General features: G+C 40.5%; 2 protein-coding genes across 3 annotated transcripts in view; one reads left to right on the forward strand and one right to left on the reverse strand.

The window, feature by feature from the left end:
- stard13a (StAR related lipid transfer domain containing 13a) overlaps window positions 1–16,271 on the reverse strand; it is a 50,645-nt gene extending 34,374 nt beyond the window's left edge. The window contains exons 1-5 of one of the 2 annotated variants that reach the window (XM_005750757.2): window positions 16,150–16,271; window positions 13,915–14,903; window positions 9,601–9,735; window positions 5,165–5,341; window positions 2,152–2,182 (exon numbers count right to left, since the gene is read on the reverse strand). In XM_005750757.2, the coding sequence (XP_005750814.1) occupies window positions 2,152–2,182; window positions 5,165–5,341; window positions 9,601–9,735; window positions 13,915–14,640 (1,069 nt within the window). In that variant the 5' untranslated portion in view covers window positions 14,641–14,903; window positions 16,150–16,271. Of the gene's footprint in view, window positions 1–2,151; window positions 2,183–5,164; window positions 5,342–5,795; window positions 5,923–9,600; window positions 9,736–13,914; window positions 14,904–16,149 lie in introns of those variants that run through there. The other variant, XM_005750761.2, reaches the window with a different exon arrangement.
- Window positions 16,272–19,464: 3,193 nt separating this feature from the next.
- rfc3 (replication factor C (activator 1) 3) lies at window positions 19,465–24,593 on the forward strand. Its single transcript, XM_005750762.1, has 9 exons — window positions 19,465–19,682; window positions 21,208–21,345; window positions 21,513–21,580; window positions 21,726–21,823; window positions 22,016–22,197; window positions 22,309–22,445; window positions 22,534–22,632; window positions 22,717–22,786; window positions 22,883–24,593. The coding sequence occupies exons 1-9, from the start codon at window positions 19,596–19,598 to the stop codon at window positions 23,072–23,074; spliced, it is 1,071 nt and encodes a 356-aa protein (XP_005750819.1). The 5' UTR covers window positions 19,465–19,595; the 3' UTR covers window positions 23,075–24,593.
- Window positions 24,594–24,803: the final 210 nt, after the last annotated feature.

Here is a 24,803-nt window from a genome sequence, read left to right on the forward strand (position 1 = left end):
ATGATTTTTGTCACTTTAACAATAACTACAATTATGTTTTTTAAACATTTGGGCTAAATATCAGCAGAAAATGTGAACCAGAAGCCAGCAGGAGCTGCAGGTTAGCCAGACATTTTTAAAACATATCACAGACCGACAAAAGACACACTTAAAGGGCAGCGGGCCATAGGCTACTCACATCCTCCATAAGCACCTTTCAATCATGAAAAAATACTGATGGATTATATGTTATGTATAATCCTGGGCTGCAGTGAAAATGGGGAGAATGTGTGTCAGTGTGCATTTTTTAAACCAAGGTCATCTGTAGCTTATCGGCTGCTCTAAAATAGCAGCGCTCTACTTAAATACCTTTGCCAGAGAAGTGACAGTGTGTGGCCTGTCTGAAAAAATGCAAAACCCAAAAAGGGTAATTTCATGAAGTGGACTTTCAACACATAAGAGTTCCTGTTATTGATACTAGGAAGAATGAGGTCACTGCTAAAGTAGGTCTGCACCTTTCTATCTGCTTTAAGGAGATTAGCTGCTGCAACATTACTTTGTTTGGAATCCATCATCCATTCTCTTCCATTTATCCAATTTACAGTCGTGGGGGAGCCTATCCCAGCTGTCATAGTGCGAGAGGCAGGGTATACCCTGGAGAGGTCACTACTCTGTCGCAGGACTAACACAGAGAGAAACCATTCACACCTACAATTTAGAATCACCAGTTAATCTAACCTAACCTAATTAGAACATTTTAATCAGAATAACGCGGTAGATTGACAGATTACTCTGGGAAATGACACTTCGGTTAAACAAAATTATCACAGTTGTCCTCATTTTAAGTTTCTAAGTGGGTTAAGGTGCAGAAAAGTGCAACATTCAGCGATGCTGATGTAAGACACCACAGGCACTACGAAGGGAACCTTCACATGCAAATTAATTTAAGATCAAAAGTGCGTAAATGCCTGTTACTGCATATTCATGTTGAAAGCATAACCTTTGCAGGGATTAAGGTGTTTTTCTCCACAGGCTTGAAAAACGCATGAGTTGCAAATGCATACCAATCCCTGTGATACGCGGCCACAGATATTCAATAAACCTGTCACAATGAATAAATACACACTGAGGAAAATTACAATAATCTGCAAACAAACAAGGAGAGATCCCTCACAGAACGCAGTATGGCTTCCATTAGTTGTGTTTAAAGCAAATGCAAAAAAATCCCTGTTTATCTGTCAGAGAGCACAGGGTGAATGTCAGCAATGGGAGCAGAGATATGACTGTAACACATGCTGCCGCTGGCAAATCTAATCTGGACTCCTCCCTCGGCGCGCCACGTCTGTATAAAATTTTCCTTACTTATAAATACACAAACATCCCCGTCACACGCCACTCACAGCATCGCCTCTGACTGCGTTACCTCTGACCTCCCCGCGGCCTCCAAGGATTCATTGCGCACACCAGACGTCTGACTGGATGCAATACATCTGAGACACTCCGAGCGTTACACACACGTACATACAGGTACACACACACGCAGACAAAACACACAAAAGCAAACAATTCCACAGTGCAGCGAATGTGACCCTGTCACCAAGACATCTCCCTGGGTTGCACTTAACTATAGTAGCTGTGACGCCTGTGCATGTCAATCAAAGGACACACACTGTGAGGATAAGAGATACGGACGGGGGCAGAGCTGTGCTCATTAATCATCTACCCAGACCTTTGTATCACAGTGTGTGGGAATGCGATGACCAGAGAGAAACAAAAGAAAATATATTTTTGATTAAAGACCTTTTTTTGTGTGTTTTGTTGACTGAGATGTTAAACCTCTGTTTGTTATCACATAAAAAATTCCACCAAACCACAGCTTCAAAGCAGAGATGGCTTGTGTGTTTTACTATCTATGGCTTTGCACCTAAATATACATGTGTATGCGTGTGTGTGTGTGTGTGTGTGTGTGTGTGTGCATTTTCAGCAGAAACAGTATATCATTACGTCTGAGTGGCTGACCTACTGGCTGGAAATCCTGAGGGAGATATTCCCAGAAGCCAGCTTTCTCCCAAAGTGGGAATGCAAACAATCCAGCAGAAAGGACAGTGAAAGTACACAGCCGCCAACTCACACACACAAGCACACACACTCTTGTTGTAAAAGGTATCGTACCTGCCGAGTCGCTGGTCATCTTTCCAGTAGCCTGGCGTGGAAAAAGAGAAGAGGAAAAAATAGAAGTTAAGTACAAATGCCGTGTAAAGCAGTGCAGAGTAATCTCATTGTTTCCCTCATACACGCTTTTCGTACAGCAGCAGTAGCTACACTGGAAATATGACTCAAATTCCAAATCTGTCTCAAATAAGAGAAACATATTTCATGACTGTTTATGCCATACGATCTCATGAAAACCCACAAAGCCCAAACAGCTTATTTACTAGTATTACCAAAGATTTATTGGGAATTAAAAGGAAAAAGTGTCACATGTGAAGGATATGTGGTACACTCGCTGACATGCTTTTGGTGATTGAGGCAGAGGGCTGTCCGAGAAAAAGCTACTTAAATCATCGTAAATCATTCCATTAAACTTGAGTACAGTGGATAGATTTTAGTCCCTGTGTGATTTTCTGACAGCACAAGTCAGAACAAAAGGTTAGACTCGGATGAGGAGATGAGCATTACACATGCAGTTAGCATCCTTGTTCACGAAAATTGATAAACTGAAAGATTTGGGATCCCAAGAGTCCAATTTCATCTGTGTGGGAAACTTCATCCTGACACAGACAGTGTGCAACGAATGGAAAACCCCCACATCCATGCAAAAAAGCTGAGATTCACTGAACTTCAGTGTGATCATCCTGGGTTTTCCTGAGGTCAAACTGTGTATTACTCAAATCGTTATCTCTACTGTCAGTTCACAATTAAAAAGGACAGATGCATAGTAAAAGTGAAGTTTCACATGAAAGCAGTTATTTATATTGTCTAAATGGTCAGTTATGCTTTCAAAATAAAAGCACTTCAATGCTCATTTTAACAAAACAGTCTTGTTTGCTGACAATCATATGATAGATGATTGTCAGCAATGTCTGCTATATATGTAATAATGTAAAAACATTCTAATTGATCCACAAAGTCAGAAGGTGAGAGTAGCAGTAGATTTTTGTTTAATGTTTCATGCTCGGTGCTGAAACAGTAGTGTATAGCAGCCCCTCAATCAGCTCCTACAAGCTTTTTATCTGAATGTTGCTGTTTTAAAGTTCACAGCTGAGAAGTGAACAAAGGAAGGGTGGATCAGCTTATTTTCAGAAAAGCTTTTACAAATAGCTTTGATGCAAATGTGCCTTTGATCTGATCTTGATCTCTCTCGTGCTTGTGTGTGTGTGTGTGTGTGTGTGTGTGTGTGTTCGTGTCTGTGTGAGAAAGAAAGAGAGAAAGTTTAGACAGCTGTGCTTTATCAGTCATGGTTAGAAGAAAATAAATCCACGCCTCTGCATCAGTTTGATCCCATGGTCCCTAGAGCTCCCTCTACCTCCATCCAAACACACACACAAACTTTAACCCTAACCATCAAAAATGCCTAAACGTAACCATAACCTAACTGTAACCCATTAAAACACTAAACACTAAAACCACATTTTGAGCCTCAAAAATGGCTTCGAACTCGTGGGGATGGGCATTTTGTCCCCATAAGGGACTGTTGGTCCCCACAAGTATATTAACATTCCAATTTTTGGTCCCCACAAACATATGTGCAGACAAACATATACACAACTAAAAATTGACCCGCATACAGACCAAAGAGTTGTATCAGGGCTGGATGCATCTCTTAAGTCCTGCATCAGGTATTTGATAGATTTTTTTCTGTCCAGTTTCACAGTTATTTTAAAAATCACGTTGAACTCCATGCTAGGATACAGTAGGTTTTCAGCTAATGTCTGTTTGGGATTCACCTTGTTGATAACAAAATACTATTTTACGTTACGTTTTTGAAACAGTCTGCTAGTAACAAAGCACCTAAACATATAATTTCAAATAGCTTGTTTGCTGAGTTGTAAAGAGACACAACACTGGCTCTTCTCCTGAGTTAGAAGCCTTATTTATATGAACGGTTCGTATCATTCCTCTGAACATGCTCAGGCAGATAGACTGGACTGAAAATCAGTGAAAAACATCCAAAGAAAACCTTTGAAAGCCCTTCAGTAAGACTGGAAAACAATTTATCAAGTCCTCTTTAAAAAACTACAAGAAAGTCTGTCTCCTTGGAAGCAAAATATAAAGAAACATGGAGAGCCTCAAGACTTTTTAAAAGGACTGCACACATCATTCGTTAAAAAAACTATATTTCAATAACAAAAATGTATGGGGAGCTTGTGGACTATAACTCCCCCTTTCCTTATTTCTGGCCTCCACTCATTGGTGGATGAGCAGTGGTGTATTTGTGATAGTTTGTGTTGCTGCTGCAGTGCTGACAGAGAAAACAGTGACCTTGCATACTGCCGGATGGAGCGGAGCTGTCTCCTAATTTGACTTTCGCCTTATTTACACAACAGCAGGGGTAATGCAGACTAGACAGAGGCCCAGAAAAAGGCAGGGGATAAATCCTGACTAGTAGTCAAAACAATAAACAAGCAGACGCATTCCTTAAAAGCGCTGCCTAGAAATTCCCAATATTAGACATAAAATACAACAGGAAGTGCAAAGATTGATCACAATTACACATCGCAGCCTAAAGGTTTTACTCAGTTGGTGTTACAAATTGAAAACATTTCCCGAAATAACTGACCTCAGCTGAATCAGACAGACTATATATCTGCAGAGCCGGTCTACAGGATCATCTTTTGTGTGTTTATCAAAAAAGTAACTCAGGAGTAACTGCTGGAAAGATTCTAGGTTTGCATTAATTTAATCAAAGTGAGACATCTTATCACCTTGTGTCTGAGGATGTAATGTATTAATCTGTAATCAAACTGAGCAAAAAGGGCTTTTTCATGTTGAAGACTGCAGCTTTTTGACTGCAGCTCATATCCAAACACCTTCCTGTTACCTCGTCTACAGTATTAATGATTATCAGGAGCACTGCACTCATTTTAATCCACTGACTTCACAGCAAAGACTCATTCAGTTAGACAAGCAGATGTGTCACTCTCACCTCACAAACTCACACACATAGAAACTCAGCCTAACTCACCCTAGCCCGGCGGGCCTGCAGGTGTATAGGGGATGAGAGGGACGAGCGCGTCAGTGGTCTGCTGCGGGTCAAAGGTCTTAAGCAGCGCCTGGACAGTGGCTCAGATTTGTCTGGAAATCTGGAGGTTCCCTGATCCTGATTTACTCGGCTTACCATCCTGTCTACAGCCACAGTACCCTGGGAGGACCAAAGGGAAGAAAAACAGTGAGATGGAGCAGCATGAGACTTCAAGCCAGCTGAAGGTTCAGTGTCACTTTTAAAAGCAGCAGCTGAAGAAAAATCCAACAACAAATTCAGCTCACTCGTCATCAGAACACAAAATGATTTCAAAGCTTTTAAAGGACATACATGATTTTATTTAGCATTATATTTAGATTTTATTTTGACAATAAGCGATTAAAAAAAATAAATACATGTTGACCATCAAGAATTAAAACTATAAGGAAGAACAGAAGAAATGAAGTCAAAACATGTTTCATAACCAATGGTAATCCCTGATTTCTGAAATTTTTTTATGGCATGGTGAACAACAAAATCTTAATTCCTCATGACAAATGCCAGTTTAAATAACATAACTCTAATTTTCTTTATAGAAAGTTTCCATGTAGTTGTGTCCCCTTCAATTTCTTACCCCAGTCCCTGTCCTCATGTCACCTGTCTCTTCAGCAGCTCTCTGGTTTCTGTGGAGTATTTCGTGGAGCTGGTGTTGGTGGTGCGTGATGAAAGACATAAGACACTGGTAATGATATATCTGCCCTTCTCTTATTCTGAAAAATCCCCCTTTATGCCATAAGTATCTCCGCTCAGTGACAACACTGGAAAGTCCAGCTTGACCTGATTGCTCAACTACTGTACCCAGCAGTGGGAAGACACGCCGTCATGCTTCCCGCTCTTCCCTCCTGTCCATCGCTGAGTTGATAACAGGGATGTGTGTGCAAATGTGAGCGTGTGTAACTGAAGCAGGGATGGCATTCGTGTCTGTAAACGGCATGCTGATTTCCCCACCAAGATTTCCATCTACAAGTGCATGGATAGAGAGCCACATTTTCTCTTTATTACAGCACACAAGGCTTGTCTGTGCAGAAAATTCCCCCTCTGACCTTGCAGAGCATTGCCATCATAGAGATGGCATGATGCTGTTGCTAGTTTTATATAACTGTGTGGTCAAAGTTACATAAAAACATCAGGGACACCGTGTCCCCAAAACTAATCTTTAATTTTAATTGTGTTACTCTTACGTAAAAAGGTTTGTTTGACTTTGATATTTCGGTTCTTTCTATGAACTAGCCGGGCACTGAGGATATTACCACAGTGCACACCTCTTCATTACACAAAAGCAGCTCTAGCAGCTCTGAACAGTGCAGCATGAAGCATGAACATTAGTTCACTGGAAGGTTTCTGTCACAATTCCTCCTGAGGTGCACTTAAATGTGCCCTGAGATTCACTGTAATTCGTTCATTTCACTAAAAGGCATAAATATGAACCTCATGGCTGCATTAGATGAAAGTCACTCAGTCATGTTGACTATGTGAGAACCCAACAACATCCCTAACCGCCCTATCAAAATGTCACAGCGATCAATTTAATAGTTGAGATATTGCAGTCGGGATCCAAATGCTTGACTGGGACCATCACCCATGTGAGCTGTGATTCTATGACTATCATGACAAAAGCAAGGACACAAATAACAACTTTTTACACCGACAGAGCTAACGCAATTCTGGAAAGTATAATCAGCATGTAGGGTACTTCATGTTTGCAGGATAGTGTCTGAGGAAAGAATGAAAGAGAATATTGTTTGGAGCACTGAACTCACTAGTTTTTCTATATTGAGCACATGACCTTAAACTTTGGGCCAAATCAAAGGCAAGACTGATGAAGAGTGTTGTTTAGAGGAATAACGTGGCAGTATATACCAGGAACCTTTGATATTTAGCTGGATATTGCATATTTTTAACTCATATAAATACCTCTGTTGTACTCCAAAACAAGGATGACCTTTTTGCTATAAAAAAAGAAGAAGAAAGAAATAGATTGCAAGTCATTGGGTTTAGTGACTCTATAAATGAGACTCTGTGCTTCTTCCACCATAAGACGGCTAAACTCACCACTTGTATTTAAAATGCTGCTGTCACTGAAAATAAAAGTGTGTTTAAGTGCTCCACAGAGAATGTGGCACATAAAGCTAAAAACGGAGAGATACTGTAAACGCGCTTTATTGCTGTTTCCAGACAGTTTGGATGAGATTAGCACGATTAAATACCACCATTTTATTACATTCCTGAAGTTCTGTGCTGCTGGTTAAAGAGCTTTTGAGGTTACCAGATTTACACTTGGTAAGCGTAATGAGGCAGCTGGAATGCTGTGTGAGAGCAGAGCAGCACAGCGCAGGAGCCATCCGCAGACCGTGTTCCTCTTCCAAAAACTATGTTAAATACACCTGTAAAATAACAGCGAGCCGAAATGACGAGCTCAGCTCCTGTAATCTGCTTTCTGGAGACACGGCGCTTTATCCAGGTGGATGCCAAATGAGTCAAGATCTGTTTGATTTGTGAAATGCCTTAATGATGGAAAAACAACAGGCTTGGAGAACATCCAAACTAATATTCTTAGCTATGCTGCCTTGTTAAATGAAAGGTGGGTAGCTTAACAGGGGGGAGGAGATAGAAAACTGAGGCCTGTCTAACATGTGTGAATGGTACATTCTGTGTTGATGATGAATATACGCAGTCAGTAAAATGTTGCTAAAGCTTTGTTTAAAAAGCAATCATTTTTGCTATAACCAAAGCAGTGGCCCACACAATACTCAATTTAATATTTCACTTAGAATTCAAACTTTGTGCAGCAAATCAACCAGTGAAAAAAAATCAGCTTATCTGATACAACAAATTTGCCTTGAGTGGTCATTACTGAGTTTTATCATTGATTTACCCGCTGACTTTGAGTGAGAGGCAGTTTCCAACCTGGATGATATTGGCAGTCCAACAAAGGGCTGAGAGAGAGATATAACCGTTCATGGCCTTCACACTCATCCATTTATAATTAAAAATCACTGGTAAACACATACATGTGTTCAGTCTGTGAGGAGGAAACCAAAACAAGACAAGATGCCTCCGTCACCACGCTGCACAAACTGTGCTACAAAAACTAACAACTGTGGTGTTAAAACTTCTCTTTCCTCTTGACTTGGTGACTGCACTGAATACCACAGTATTGTGCAAAAAAGTCTTTAACCACAAGTCATTTCTTTATATTTTTCCCTGCAGGATGTCTTTATCATCATATCATTTGTCTTGAGCAATAGTGCTCCAGGTTTTCTGAAGGTCTTGCGTTTCCTTTTTTTTTGCTCATTTTCAGTTCAGTTCTTATACTTGAATGTTTGTTAAGCCACTTAACAATGACCTGTGACTGATTCGAGTGTAAAAAAAAAAAAGCGCCAAACTCAGTTTAAATTTTATCTTCTGGCGCTCTATTACTAGCAGCCTGTTGCAAAAACACACTATTATGTTACGGTCATATGTAGTGATAAACCCAAATGTGGAATTTTGACTCAAATTGTTGACTTCATGCATGTTTAATATGTGTTATGTCCAGTATGTACTGTATGTATAATGCATATGAAGATCAGGAGAGATGTACAACAGTGAGTGTCTACAGACATCTGAGGCTCAGGCTGCAATTCAGTCAGTAGTGTTGGAGATAAAAATTGATGGAATTAGGCTCACGGGAACATTCAGACTTTAATGGCTCACCATAAATAAATACCACAGAAAAAAAGGCAGCCAATATCCAGAAAAGAGCTTTGAATGCCCTTCAGGAATCCTGGAGAACTATCCGTGAAGACACAAGCAATAAATTACAGGAAAGCTGCCTGAGAGACGTCTTCCTATACTGAGGGATAATGGTTCATACAAACACTGACTCTCAAACTTGTTAGAATTGTACAGTTATCCTTATATACTGTATTTCTGTTTTTCTATGCACACTTTTTAATAAATCACCTGTTTCCCATTTTCAAAGCAAAACATATAGAAATGAGGGGTGACTCATGACTTTTGCATATGCTGTAGTTTTAATATTGATAAATTCCCTCATTTAATACCTCCCGAACAGAGAATCTCTCCAGGTTTAATGTCTTCTCTTCATCAGCAGAATGCATTCAGTTGCAATCTCAACTTGAATGCGTGCATAAAAAACCTGCGTAAATCAGTGAATTTCTACATTTTACAAGCCTCACTGTCTAAGTTTCTCTAAGCAATGCACAGCGTACTTGCTACATGTGAATGTGTATTAAGAAATGTTTCACTTCACCTTTATGTTCCTTCAGCTTTAAGTCTGTGAGTTTCTTTTTAATCACCACGTATAATCTTCATTCATTCAAAGCATTCTGAGAGCCTGATGTGAATAAACATAACATTACTTGTACTTGACTCACTGTGGTGCTCTGCTGCTCCTCATCAGCACTGGCCTCGTTTGAGTAGGAGGAAATTGCGCCTTGGACTTCTTGGATGCCCTCATTGAGGTGGTCCAACTTTTTCATCAGCAGGGTCATGGAGTCACACGCAGAAGCCTGAACGTATAAGTAAAAAAACCAAAAAAAACAAATGCAGGAAAATATTTCTCAAGGGCAAGCTCTGGGGATAATCTTACACTACGCCTTTTGTGTATGCTGAACCTAAAACCATATACTCCTCTTCCTCATTCTTCTACTCCACCTTTCACTCCCTATAGGGCTCCTTAGAGATGAACATTGGGCTTTTTCAGCCTAACTAAGGGTAGACTTTGCAGTCTAATCATGTCTCAGTGTGATTTTTGTAGAGCAGATACATTTTTGTCAAGTCAATGTCAAAGACTGTCGCCTGTAAGGAGTAAGCTTTGCTTCATATCACAGCAGCACTGCATGTTATGTAAATGTGTAGTATCTCTCCAGACCAATAGTCATGCACTACATCCTCAATTTCCCTCGCTTTCCTTCTACACCCATTGGTCACGGGCTCTGACTGAGACACTTGTTCACTCGCCTTCCAGAAAATGAACAAACTGCTTTGTTTCGGGGCTCTGCTGCCAACCCCAGAGTCCCAGAGGCTGATAGTAGCACATAGGGCCCCTTTGAGGAGCTTGAAATCCAAAAACAGCCCCCTCACTCACACACACACATGCATAGCTATACACAAGCATGCGCTCACCCACCCACTTACGGACACAAACACACCCTTCTGTCCACTCCCTTTCCCAAAGCCATCATGTTGACCAGTTTGAAAAATATCAGCAATAAGGGCTTTGGCAGCAAAGTCATTTCCTGCACGTTACGGCCCCCACATCTCCAGATTCCACACACGGGAACACAGAAGGGTTTCTATCACCGGGGTGCTATTTTTACCCTCACTGTGGGTTGCAGAGTGACAGAGTGACGGGAGAACACATCTAGTGGAGGCTTTTCAATGGCACGAGTGACTGCAGACACAAGCATGTGAATGTAAATGTGCCAACACGAACACAAATGCACACCATAGCATACACAAGCACAGACAGAGTGCTCTCAAAGCTCATGAAATGTTAATATACTTAAGATAGAGCTTTTAATGCATCCTGACATATTTGCTAAAAGACCTTTTCATTATATGGAGAGGCTAAGATGCCTGTTATTTTGATATAGTTTTTTTCCTGCAGCTTTATCATTGATAAATACTTTCATATACAGTCTGTTTGCCTGTTGTACTTACATGTTTTAGATCATCAAACAAATTTTTATATCAGACAAAGTAACCCAAGGAAATACAAAATGATGATTTAATTTATTAAGGGTTATCACGCCCTTGCGCCCTCTTGTTAAATCATAATTTAACTCTGATTAACCACATTTTTTTGGCAAGCTGAGTTCGATTTCAGTAGAAATCCCGATTACTTCCAGACCTGCTGAATCAAGGAACCACTTAAATAGACCCCGTCTGACAATGTGAGGTAGACTAACAGATAAAGAAAAATCAACACATCATGCCACAATCTAAAGAAACAGCTGAGAAACAAAGTCGACATCTGTCAGTTTGATATGGGTTACAGAGACACTTCAAAGGCTTTGGGTATCCACTCAATCACAGTGAGCCATTAACCACAAATGGAGGAAACTTGGAACACCTTCCCAGGAGTGGCCGACCTGCCAAAATTACTCCTACAGGGCACTGGCGACTCATCCAGGAAGTCGTGAGAGAACCCAGAAGAAGATTTAAAGAACTGCAGGCCTCACTTGCCTCAGTTAAAGTCAGAGTTCACGATTCAACAATAATGTTGAATGTCAACATAGACACAAGTCAAAAGACTGGGGCTGGTTAGAAGACTCATTTCACATTTGCCAAAAAACATCTCAATGATCCCCAAGACTTTTGAGAAAATATTCTGTGGACTGATGAGACAAACCTCAAACTTTTGGAGGGTTTGTGTCCTGTGACATCTGCATAAACTAACACAGCATCACACCAGCAGTCCAACATGGTAATGTAGTGTGATGGTCTGGGGCTGCTTTGCTGGACATGGAAGACTTCCTGCAATTGTTGGATCCATGAATTCTCCTCTCTAACATTAGTAGAGAGCATTAGTTTGTGTCTTCAAGCTGAAGCACACTCCAGTTCTGAAGCAGGACAATAATCCAAAACACACCAGCAAGTCCACATCTGAATGGCTCAAAAAAAAATCTAAAATGAATGTTTATGGGGTGGCCTCATACAGGTCTGGAGTCATGTTAGTTGAGGTGCTTTGCTATGAGCTTAAACTGGTCATTCACGCTGGAAAACCCTCTAATGTGGATGAAATAAAACAATTCTGCAAAGAAGAGTGGGTTAAAATTCCCCCACAGTGATGTGAAAGACTCATTTCCACTTATGACAAACAGTTTTAACATTTCAGCTCTTGATGCCAAAAATGACACAAACAGTAACTACTTTTTTACAAAATGGCCAGATAGCTTTGGGTAGCTTTTTCCCCTTAATAAATGAAATCAAATAGCAAATACTATTTTCTCTTTTTACTTCACGCAGCTGAATATTATCTTGTAAGTGAACCTAATAAAAACATGGCTTAAGTCTTGTCCAATACTCTTTAAAGGGTATCTAGACTTGGTCTAAATGTCAGCCCAGACAAAGGGTAAAGTACTAGCTGGCCTAACTGTAATTCCCTTATAGTACTTCATCTTCTTTCGTTATCCCAAACACAATTAACCAGATTGTAACTTGAATTAGAGATGGGAAGTCTCCAATAATGCTTTTGCTTTCTTAAGTATTAGGTGTACTTTGACATTTGTAAGCACTGGTAGTAGAGGTGCAAAGTAATTCTACAATATTCATCCAAATTCAGAAAACTACAGATATTAAGGGTTATCTCAGGCGAAATAATACTCACACAGACACAAATTCAAGAAAGTGAAGTCATATCATTATCTGTAAAAACACAGATTTATTTTTCTCAAGTTTCGGGGCATGACAGCAGGCTGCCAGAGACTAACGACAAATCTGTGGCAACGATTAATACACCTTCACATCTGAGCTATTAATAAGGCAGAATAATTATCACCAAGCCTGCAAGACACATTTTATTCCAAGCAAAGTTTAATTACTTGCTTTTAAACATTTAATTTGGCAAAAATGTCGTCCACATTCGGGGGATGTGTCCAAACTGCTCAGGCCAAAATATTCCAGGAATGTGTGAAACAGCAGTGGGGTTCCCTTCAATTAAACAGGTATTCAAATGAGCCCCGGCCTCAGTCTGTCAATAAGTAACTTGAAAAGCTACTTGGTCATAATCCTTTTATTTCAGGCCAAGGCGGGAAAGCTGCGTACAGCAAACCAGAGGACTGTTGTGGAAACGTGCCAGCAGCTGAGGGCTGCTCTGACAGGTGTGAGAACACAGTCAGGGGCACTGTCACACTACGGGAAGCCTGCTGGTGTGTTGCATGCTGGGAGGATTGGAGATGCTGGGCCAGACCAGGCCAGGCCAGGCCAAGGGAAATATGGGAGGAATTTCTAACAGGGGGGAACCTGCTGAAAGATTCCTATTTACTTAGACTCTCTCTTTTTAAATTGAATTGAAAAAATAATGCAAAGATTTAGTAGCACACAAAAATGGAAGCTTTTTTTTTTAAGTTTTATGCATTTAATAAAAAGAAAGAACAAAACAGGCTACTTTAAAAAATTCAAATACATTGTGCAGACCCCCTGCTGCCCTGCATCTATAGCCTAAATACAGCACTGGATCAGCACATGACAACTTGCTGTGCACGCAGCACACGAATGCAATGAATATTTTCCTCAAAGATGATATGAAAGTATTTAGGAAATTCACTCCTGGCCCTCAAATGAAATCAAGTTCGAAATGTTTTGACGTTGCTGCCCTCTGGTGGCGCCTGTAGGGATCACAGTTGCAAAAAAAGATTTTAGCTGCAGGCATTCTGGCAGGTCTCTTTAGGAAACTAGAGGGGCGACATAATAAGATTAATTGTGGCTAAAATTGGCGATACAGTCCAGGCTGCCTTGGCTCACTTGAATACTTGAATGGAGCAGTTGTTAATTTCACGAGTAAAACTTGTGCTTTTCCTGCTATGACCGGATCCCTCTCTGCTGTGGAAAAAGGATCAGGCTTTCCGCAGGGCAATTTAACACAGGATAAAGGCTTTTCAAGTGCTTTCTCTGGCTGTTCTACTAAGTGAACAAGACTTCTTTGTTTTTTATTATTGCCCAAGCCCCCCTCTTATTTTCCTTACCTGTTTTCCATTCTTCTCCCATGTGTCCTCCTCCTCCTGGCTACCTGTGAACCCAGGTTTGCCCTTGTTGAGTTTTTGCCAGTCAAATGGTGTGCTGTTAGGCTGGGCATCCTGTCTCCTCCTTAAGCACTTCCTGTTCCTGCTAAAGTTTCTACGACGACGGCTGACCAGGAATTCCTTATATTGTAACGTTGCAGGAAAGTCATCATCATCACCGTCTTCGCCCTCCGCCTCTTTAGAAGTGGATGACGATGACTCTCCGCCATCAGAGCTCTCGTTGATGACCTGATTGCCAGTCCCACAGTCGTAATCACAGAACACAATGGCGCTTGGGTGGTGTTTTACTACTCTTAGCACGTCCTCTGGTGTATTCATAGATGCAGGCAGACGTTTATGACAACATTTGTCCAGGACTGTTGGGGTCTCTGCAGGGCTCTCGTCTTTCTGCTGAGGTATTTTAGCTCCACAGTCTTTTACATTCTCTGCCTCCATCTGAGAATCACTATGAACAGCTGCTCTGCGATCCAGGGATGACACCTCCATGTCCTGACCTGCTCCAGGAGACATGTCTGAACTCTGTCTGCATTCACAATGTCCATTCTGCCTGAAATCAGACACAGGAGCATCATGCAGGGAGCTCTTGTCCATTTTCAGCTCGTTCCATTTTGTGGTATGACTGGTTACAGGATCCAGAGCACAAAGCAGCAAAGGAACAGACTCAGACATGCTTCTTAGATGGCCGATGGAGGCTTGAGGCAGGAAAGTAGCTCGACCTTGAAGGTCACCCAACAGAAGATCGACAACCTGATGGTAAGTATGCCTGTTTGACTATTCCAGCACAGGCAATGCAGCTGATGGACCTTCATACATCTCTACTGAACCATCTGTAAGGAGCTGAACTGGACCAGCTGCAGCTGATAAACTGAAAGTACGCATGGATGATATTTACAGTTTGGACCAAATTTAAATGGCCCAAAGTTCTTTGATGCCTGAGTTACAGAGAAGAGGAAAGAAAAACAGAAATCGGTTAATCAAGAATACATTTAAAAATCCATCCATTCAATAACCCCTTTATACATAAATTGCAAAACATGCAGGATGTAGCACATAATATACAAATTCATACTCATATATGCAAATTAATCAATATTTTTTAACTGTCAGACGGTTCAATAAGCACTCAGTTGTCAAAACATTTGAATTTTCTGCCAATTATTTCATGAGCCAGCAGGGTCAAACCAGGAGCCCTCTTTCTTTAAGGCAACAGTACTAACCACCGCATCGCCACATGCAGATAGATTAAAAAAACACATGATTTGAGTATAAATCATTCTCCTACAAAGATAAAGCTCCTCCAGTGTTCCTCAGGTGAAACAGAGTGTACATATTTGGGTAAACTGATCGATGTTCACATGTACACGGGACGAAAAATATATATGAATGTGTAACAGAGAGCTATTTGTTTTGTAAATGGATGTAGAGGAACTTACGTGAAGCGCTCATGAAACTGCTGCTTGGACAGTTTTCAGAGGCCCATTCTGTGAATTCATTAGTTTTGTTTTAATGAATAACTCTCGGGGTAACGAGCAGAGGTTAGTGCTCCATTAAAATCTGCTGTCGATTCAACACTGCATACAGGACACTTAAAATGAATTAAAATAGCTCAGCGGCAGTGTGCTTTTACAAGATTACTTTAATATGTAGAAAAATATTTTTCCATTTTTAGTGAAATTATGTGACTCATATCAGTCACATCATGAATGTGATTGTTGGCTGATTCCTCTGTAACTCTGACATTTTCATTATTTTTCTTTTCTCGCATTTTTCTCAAACGCATTGTTTTTTCCTGCAACATAGCTATTTTTGTCTGGAGCCAACACACCCTTTCCTACCCTGGTTCTCAATGTTTTCGTTGCCTTTCAGACACACACACACACAGACACACTCATGTTTAACCCTCAAATTAAATAGAAATACTTATTCACTGTAGAGCACAGAGAGTATTTACATGCAAAAATCCTTTCCAACATAGAGGATTAATACAGCAATGTCGCATATGTCACTATTTCCCACATGTTAGCTGAGATGTGAAACATCATCAACATCATTTCAGTCCTCTCTAACTGACAGAATATGAGAGAATTTGGGATTCTGACCTACTTCTTAAAAAACGCACACACATAAATGAGAGCACGCTGCATTGTAAATAAACACAGACTCATATTTACAACATACCAGACATTTTAGCACAAAGGTTGTGTCACCCAGGAAGTCTTCCCTCAGAGCAGGCTGAAGATCAGGGGGTAGCAGATCTAACAAAGTGACCTGTGCGTTTATACAGCGTGAAACCGACTGAGTTTATGTGGGGAAAGACGTGAAATGCTGAGAGGGGAGGAGAGTGAAAGAAGGGCTGAGGAATGCTTTTCCCTCCTACATTACCTCACCGAGAACACATAGAGAGCTCCACGGGCAGGTGTTTAGATTATTTGTGTAAGCGTGCCTGTCTGAAGTCCGGCTGTTATTTATTATTTTTCATGTGAATAAAAGTTTATGCAAGGCAAAAAAAAGAATAAAAGGGTAAATGATTCACTCCAGACAAAGGAAATCAAATCTTTTTGTTGGTCGATCGAGCAGATTAAATATCTGCACGAAGACAAACCAGACTCCCTCCCTCCTCTGTTCACTCATTGCTATACAATATGGCCCAGAGCAAAAGATTTTTCACCTCAGAAGCAGATTCCTCAACAGCACATGAGGTAATGCTTCAAACTCTTCTTATCTTCTGTAAATATCTCGCCTTCCAGACTATTTCTAACAGCCTGTGCGCTTTCATCAACAACTGAAAGACCTGTGATATTTACAGAGAAGTGGATGGACTGAAAAGTTTTCAGGATTGTTTGAAAACACTGATTTTCCCATTTTGGAGGGAACCTCTGTGGTCTGGGGTGAAGCTCTGCTATTTGTATGTTAACCTTGAAAATGATCCCGCCTGTTGAGGCCCGTTTTTTGGGAGAAGAGGTCCGGACAAGGGGGAAGACTGTAGAAGTCTCTTTGCTTACTGTGACATCAACTTCTCAGGGTATTACTTAATTACTTAAGACGATACATTAGGCATCAGCAATGTAATAAAATCCTAATCAGAATAACTTCAAAGTTTCACATCCAAATCTTTGGTTCATCAGGAACATCGTGACTTATTTAAATGTTGAGATTAACATTTACTTTAAATTGTGACGATCGCAATCAATGTTTTACTGTTTTGAAGGACTTCACATTCATGAGAGCGATCCTGTTTGAAGGATCTTGATAAACCTTCCCCAGATGTTTCACAGCTCCACTGTGCTGTGATGATTTATCTCCAGTCTATTAATAAAACATGCACGTATTTCAATACAAGCTACGCTAACCTGCTGAGACACGCTTCGTGTAGCATTCCTGTGAAAAAAAAGGTATAGTCGCCTGGATCAGGTTGAGCAGAGTAAAAAGAAAAGAATAAAAACAAAATGGAGAAAAACAGACATCAAGGTCATGTTTCATGGGTAAAGTTTGAATGTTTAGAGGAAAAGAAACATGTTTCTGGTATTTTAAGTGTACAAATCAATTCCACGGAGGGGTCACACCAAACATTTATGAGGAGTAGCTGCAGAAAGAAATAACTGCTTTATCTTGACAGTGTTGAATGTATATACTGTTTGAAACGCAAAAGAGAATAAATCCTCATTTTGACAGCAAACATTCAGTCAGATCAGAGAAGAAAAACGACCTTTTGAACTCTGTTGTTGCAGAAAACAAGGTATTAAAATTCTGAACCTGTTCTTCTGATAAAGGAGGGAAATATAATGACTCATAGAGAAACACGCTTCTGTTCTGTGGATGTGAGCCTGAGCGTACACTCAAAGCATGCATTTATTGTTCATTTATATCGGCCAGTCACATGGTAGCAGCTCACTGAGTAAACATGGTCCAGACGACCTGCTGGAGGTCAAACTGAGCATCAAAATGGGGAAGAGAGGTGATTTTGACAGACAGGCTGCTCTGAGTATTTAAGAAAATGCTGATCTATGGGGATTTTCCCAAACAACCATCTCTAGCATTCATAAAAACAAATGCCCTGAAAAAGCAAAAACATCTGGTGAGCAGCAGTTCTCAGGGTGAAAAGGCTAGACTGCATTGAACTGATAGGAGGGTAACAGTACTCAATAAAATCATTAGAATCAAGCTGTGTGGAGTAGCATTTCTGAATACATAACAAGACAAATCCTGAAGCTACAGCAGCAGCTAAGAACATGAAACTGAGGTTAATTTTAACACAGGTTCATCAAAATTGGACAAAAGTTTGGAAAACTGTCACCTGGTGTCTCATAAGTTTTGATTTTTGCTAGTAGGGTCAGATTTTGGTGTAAATAACATGAAACCATGGATCCACCCTGCCTTGTATAAGCAGCTCAGGCTGCTGCTGCTGCTGCTGGTGGTGTAATGGTGTCAAGGGTATTTTCTTGGCACACTTTAGGTCCCTTAGTACCAGCTGAGCATGGTTTAAATGCTACAGACTACTGATCATGTCCATCCCTTTATGATCATAGCATATGTATCTTCTGATGGCTGCTTCCAGCTGGATAACACACCATGTCACAAAGCTCAAATCATCTCAAACTGGTTTCTTGAGCATTAAAAAAAACTGTCTGTACTCAAATGACCTCCAGAGGCATCTCTGATATGTTACCAATGTTAACATATGGACCCATATCACAAAGAACAAGACAGTTCTGAAAGCAAAAGGGATCCAAACCCAGTGCAATGCTTGCCTACTAAAGTATATATAGTGCATATTTTCTTCTGCTTTTCTTTCTTTTCTTTTTTTACTTTTTCACTTTTATGAATGATGCAAAACCAGAGTCGTGGGTTAAAGAAAAAGGTGCTCTGACCAAATAATGATCACAGAGATAGAAAACGCAAATAATTGTACAGTAAGGTCAGCTCCTCTAGAAAAAAATCCCCAAAACTAAAAACTACGCACTCATACCTTTTCATTGTCAAATGACAGCTTTGTTTTTGCAGCATGGGATTAACTGTCTCACATTCCTCTGTGATATTAGTCTGTTTTCCATGAACAAATCCTTCATATCGCTTCCACCCAGTAAGGCATGTCTCCTCATCTGCTGTAAAGACGATGACATGAATGTCCGTTTGCACCTGGACACGAGAGATGTCACGCATGAGTGGCACAAGCAAAGGTCATTTGGTATCGCCTGTTTAGAGGAATTATACACAGGTTTAAAGACAATTGTGCTGACTGCGAATGTGTGACTCCACAGAACTCTCAATAGTAGTAGCTAAAAAGCTAAATAAATCACAGATAAAGTTATTTTAGAATGTGGAGGGAATAAAAAAAATCACATTTTAGCGCATTCACAGATTATTGAATTACTGAGTTACGTTATTTTACTGAGTCCTATATAAAAAAAATATCTGTTTTGTTTTTGTTTTGTTTTTTTGCGCAATGAAAATTCCGGTTTACCTGCGCGCCTGTAGCAGATTTGTCCTCTCCGTCTCTCCGTAGCCGAGCAGGAACCAGTCGCGCGGGTTGCTGTGTGAATAACATTTCGCGGGAGATTAGCAAGCGGAGAGTGTGTCTGCTGTCAACACGGACGACTGTAACGTTTTACTGAATCCATAGCAGAATGAGTTTGTGGGTGGACAAATATCGTCCGTCGTCCCTCGGGAAACTGGACTTTCATAAAGAGCAGGCGGCTCAGCTCAAAAACCTGGTAAGAGAAATAAGCTCCTCCATGATGGCTGTTTATTCAGATTGGCGGTAGCGTCGTAAATAATGCTGCATGTGAGCTGGCATGATCGACAAGTTTAGCTTTGCAAGACAATTGTGGGGGGATTTACTGAGCTGGTTAAGAGGTTTTTGTGTACAGCTTGTAAAACAACCCCGTTCATGCTATCGTGGACGTTACTAGCTATGTGCAACTTGTTCAACTTTGACACTATAATGGAGCCAGAACCTCACAGTGTTGACCAAGAGGGAAAATAGATCCCTATATCTGATGGAGCAAATGCCATTTTACATCCGCTTAAAGATGATCTCATCCTCTCACACTTTCTGTATACACATCACACACCATCCTTTCCCAGACAGAGTATTGTGCACACACAGCTTGTGTTTTTGAAGTGCTTGTTCACATATGTTCATCGTTTAGGAGGTACTATTCATACTTTTTGTGTTTCTTATTCCATTCATGTGAATGCTTGAAAATGGTGTTTTTAAACATACAGTTTTGGTGAGAAAATTTAATCCACTGACGTCTTGGTCATGAGTGTAATGGTAATGTTGAGCTTTTAATCATTCCATCCATCCAAACTATTGTTCTTCCAAGTTGGAATGATTGCATGGTGCATATCTTTTATGACTTTAAAAATAATTGGTTGCACAAGTTTGAATTTATTTTAGATTTTCTCTCATCTTTGAAGAGTTCATTTAAATTGGTTGATTTCTAGCACGGACCCGGCTTTTAAGCATAGTCCACAAAAGGGTTGAGTTTAGCCAGGAGCTTTTAGTAGTTTAGCCTGCTTTTCCAAACCAGCTTTGGTTTATTTTTAGGATGATTGTCCTGTTACAGCACCCAATTTTGTCCAAGTCCCTTCTCCATTATTCCATCCACTCTGTGCAGTGTACCGCTACCACTGGCAGATCTTAAATTACTGACTTTGGCATTTTACATTGTTCTGAGTATTGGTCAGTCCAATGAGTGCTGTCAAACAAATCCTTTCTATGCTGGCAAAGAGAAACTACCAGTTGTAGTCGACCGTGATAACTAATGAGAAGTTAATAGGCCTGAAGTTAACCTTCAGCACCATCAATAAAATAAATTTAAACTTCTTCACCCAATTCCTGTTTTTTGGGTTGTTGTCTTGTGTTTTGGTCATTTAAGATGTATACTGCACAACTTTTTTTTTTATGCTGGAGAAACAAAATCCCAAAATAACCATGACATGACCTTGATAATTCATGAGTTGACGTAAACTCCTGAACAAGAACAGCTAAGAAAAAGTAATATAAAAAGGTATATAATATACTGTAGATAATGAAAAGTAAAGTTTAATAACAGTTGTCACATTTTCTTTGCATGCAGAGCAGTGTTGCTCTCATTGGCAACATAACGCAATGTTGGTAATATTTAAAAGCAAAGATATAATGTCTGATTCTTTAAAAAAACAAAAAAAAAAACAACTTCAAACACAAGGAAAAAAGAAAGAAAAACTACAAATTTTGTGTTAATGTTTCAGGTTCAGGGTGGTGACTTCCCACACTTGTTGGTGTACGGTCCATCAGGTGCAGGCAAGAAGACTCGCATCATGTGTCTGCTGAGGGAGCTCTACGGTCCTGGGGTGGAAAAGCTTCGCATTGAGCACCAGACCATTGTGGTAAGAGGGAAAATAATTAAACAATCACTCTCCCCAAGTGAATAACTTCTTTAAAATACACATTTCACATGCTGTATTTAGAGTCACATCTCTGATCAATCTTCAACTTTTTAGACTTACAACTCAAAGATTTAGTTGATTTCCCAGTTTGTGGTTTTTGTCTGCAGGCTCCCTCAAAGAAGAAAATTGAGATTAACACCATAGCCAGCAACTATCACTTGGAAGTAAATCCAAGGTGAGGAGATTTTCTTACTTGATAGTTGCACTCCTGTATCTTTACTTTTTCCCTCCAGTACATGTGACAACTATAGTTGCTATAAAAGACCTTTTTGCTTCAGCTTTAATGTTTGTTTATTGTATTTCTGTTCTGTGCTGTACAGTGATGCGGGGAACCAGGACCGCGTGGTGATTCAAGAGCTGATCAAAACTGTGGCACAGTCTCAGCAAATCCAGTCGAGCACACAGAGAGACTTCAAAGGTAGAAGTGTGCTAATTTAGCCTGTAGTCAAATGTATGAAGACTTAACCGTTAAGAGTAAAAATGTAGACTTGCGGGATTATGTTTTATCTGTGAACTCATTTCACCTATTTACCATTTAGCTCTGTGAAGTCACAGCATCTACCTGTCACTTATTTAGCAATTGGCACCCTTATTTTTTTCTTTTTCTCAGTGGTGTTGCTAACAGAGGTGGACAGACTGACGAAGGATGCCCAGCACGCTTTGCGTCGGACGATGGAAAAGTACATGGCCACCTGCAGACTCATCCTCTGCTCCACCTCTACATCCAAAGTAATCGGGCCAATTAGGAGCCGTTGTCTGGCGATTAGAGTTCCTCTGCCGAGCACAGAAGAGGTGAGACGAATTTGGTGTCTTTTGGCGTGCTCTTACTAATCGACATTATTTGGAACTTGTGTTTTTGTTCATTAAGGTATCTTTTTCTCTGCTGTATTCTTGTTTTTTAAGGTTTGTAGTGTTCTTACGTCCGTCTGTAAAAAGGAGGGTCTCGTCCTCCCACCTGAGCTGGCCAAGCAAATCAGCGAGAAATCTGGTCGCAACCTCCGTAAAGCTCTTTTGATGTGCGAGGCCTGCCGAGTGCAGCAGTAAGTTGTGGCAAAACTTACCATTTTCTTTCTCATGTTGGAATTAAAGCTAAACACATACTTATTTAGCATATCTTATTATTCACAGGTATCCATTCTCAGTGGACCAAGACGTCCCGGAGACAGACTGGGAGGTTTATCTTAGAGAAACGGCTAATGCCATCGTCAGCCAGCAGAGTCCTCAAAGGTACATGTGACAGAGAGTTGGTTCTGTTAGAGATCAAACTTGTGGAGATACTTTGATGAAAATTCCCACCCGTGTTTGTTCCAGGTTGTTGGAGGTCCGAGCCAGACTGTATGAGCTCCTGACCCACTGCATCCCTCCTGAGATTATCATGAAGGTATCGTTTACTTCACGTTATCTCCTGTGAAAGTGCAGTTTGTGGTTGTCTTTAATGAAGAGGCTGTAAAAATGTCCTTGTTCATTCCTCTAACAGTGTCTCGTGAAAGAGTTGCTTAATAACTGTGATGGGCAGCTGAAGACGGAGGTGGCTCACATTGCAGCCTACTATGAGCACAGACTACAGCTGGGGAGCAAAGCCATCTACCACCTGGAGGCGTTCACTGCCAAGTTCATGGCCATCTACAAGAAGTTCATGGAAGATGGTCTGGATGCGATGATGTTTTGACTTTAAATAGACCGATATTTTTCTGGTCAGGAGTTTAACAGCTGCGTTTCTTTGTTGCCTCCACAACTTTCACTGGACTTGAGACAGGCTTCTGTTCTTTTTAGGCATTGTGGTGATGCTGACACAGTTTACCCCACAATAAGTCTTACAGTTTCTGGCTTTATGCGTAGTTGCCCAAAACCCTCAGCGCTAAACGCTGTTAGTAAATTTTGATCTCTCTGTGTAGTCGTGTAAACTACTAATAGGGGTGGTGTGATGACCAACCCGGGAGGGGGGGGGAAAAAATTCACATTGTACTGAACAAAACAATAAATTGCTTTGATTACAGATATTCTGATCTGTATGCTGTATGGATGTGACCAAATCTATAATGATTATCATAAACACTGAGCCTTTTTTTAAAATCTGAAATCGAGATATTGATGCATGGTACGTATGAGCAAAGGGGGATGTACCGCATCATATTTCAGGATGAGTCAGCCTGTAGTAAATGGATAACAAGATTGCCCAAACTAGGGTGAATAAAATTACAGATGGGTGATACATTCATTCATGTATGCACAGCTCGCAGAAGGTCCCTCCACACATCTTCCATTGGGCCTCAGTGTGGACTTTGGGTCATTGGAGCACTTTATTTTCTTTTTTCAGCCTCTCTGTTGTAAATTTGTTGCTGTGTTTGGGATCGTTGTCCTATTGCTTGTCCTAATTTCACCAGAATACTTTGGCATACAGAGGAGTTTGTGGCCACTTCACGGTCCTGTGGCTGCAAAACGAGCCCAGATCATCAGCCCTCCACTAGTTGGTATGAGGTGTTTGAGCTGATATGCTAATTGGCTTTTGTTAAAAGTAATGCTGTGCAGCATGACCAACATCTGCATTTTTGATTTTCCTGTCGAAAGAAAATTGTTCCAGAAGTCTTGTGGTTTGTTCAGATGCATCTGAGCTGTGCTGCCATGTTCCTTTTAGAGAGACTTTCTCCTGGCAGTCCTTCCAAAGACGCTGCATGTGTTCAGCCTTTTTTTTTAATTGTACTGTCATGAATTCTAACATTTAACCTGCTAACTGAGGCCTATGAGTCTGAGCTGTAGGCCACTCCTGGGAAAACTGTACACGTATAAACGCACAGCTTAGTGCTCCAGAGCAGCAAACTCAAAATTTCTGCTTTTATAGAGGAGTTACTCTTGCAACCTACTTTATTCCTGTGGAAGTGCACTTAGAGTGTAGTGTGTACTTAGTTTTTCACAGGACTGCATAGACTCCTGTGAAAACTTTCTTTTTCACAGCTGTACGTACTGTATGTAAAGGCAGCTGCAACATGGGCCAACAAGGACGTAATGCAACATGTTTCCAGGGTGAGCCAAAGCACGTGTGCTGCAGGTATGTAATTATATAACTGTGGGCTCTAACCACATTACTTCAGGACACACAGAGATTCACTTGCAATAACAAAAATGGCCAAACTAATGCAAAAAATACAAAAAAAGCTGAATTATAGAGCTTAATTTACACTTTTTGTTAAGTGTCCAAATAAATAATTACATGTCTTTTAAAAGCTGACTGTCCTGTAATCTTTCCTCTTAAACTCAAAGTACCTTAGAGGTGGAATGAATGCGGTTTGTGTCCTGCAAATCAAAATTAATTTTGTGACTATCAGACCTTTGATCCCAAATCTGACGTGTATGCGCAGCTTCATTTGTGATTCTCTTTCAGCCACTTCTTAGTTCTTGTA

Source organism: Pundamilia nyererei, unplaced genomic scaffold (genome assembly GCF_000239375.1).
Source record: "Pundamilia nyererei isolate P.nyererei 1_Seehausen unplaced genomic scaffold, PunNye1.0 scaffold00286, whole genome shotgun sequence".
In the NCBI taxonomy this organism is placed as follows: domain Eukaryota; kingdom Metazoa; phylum Chordata; class Actinopteri; order Cichliformes; family Cichlidae; genus Pundamilia; species Pundamilia nyererei.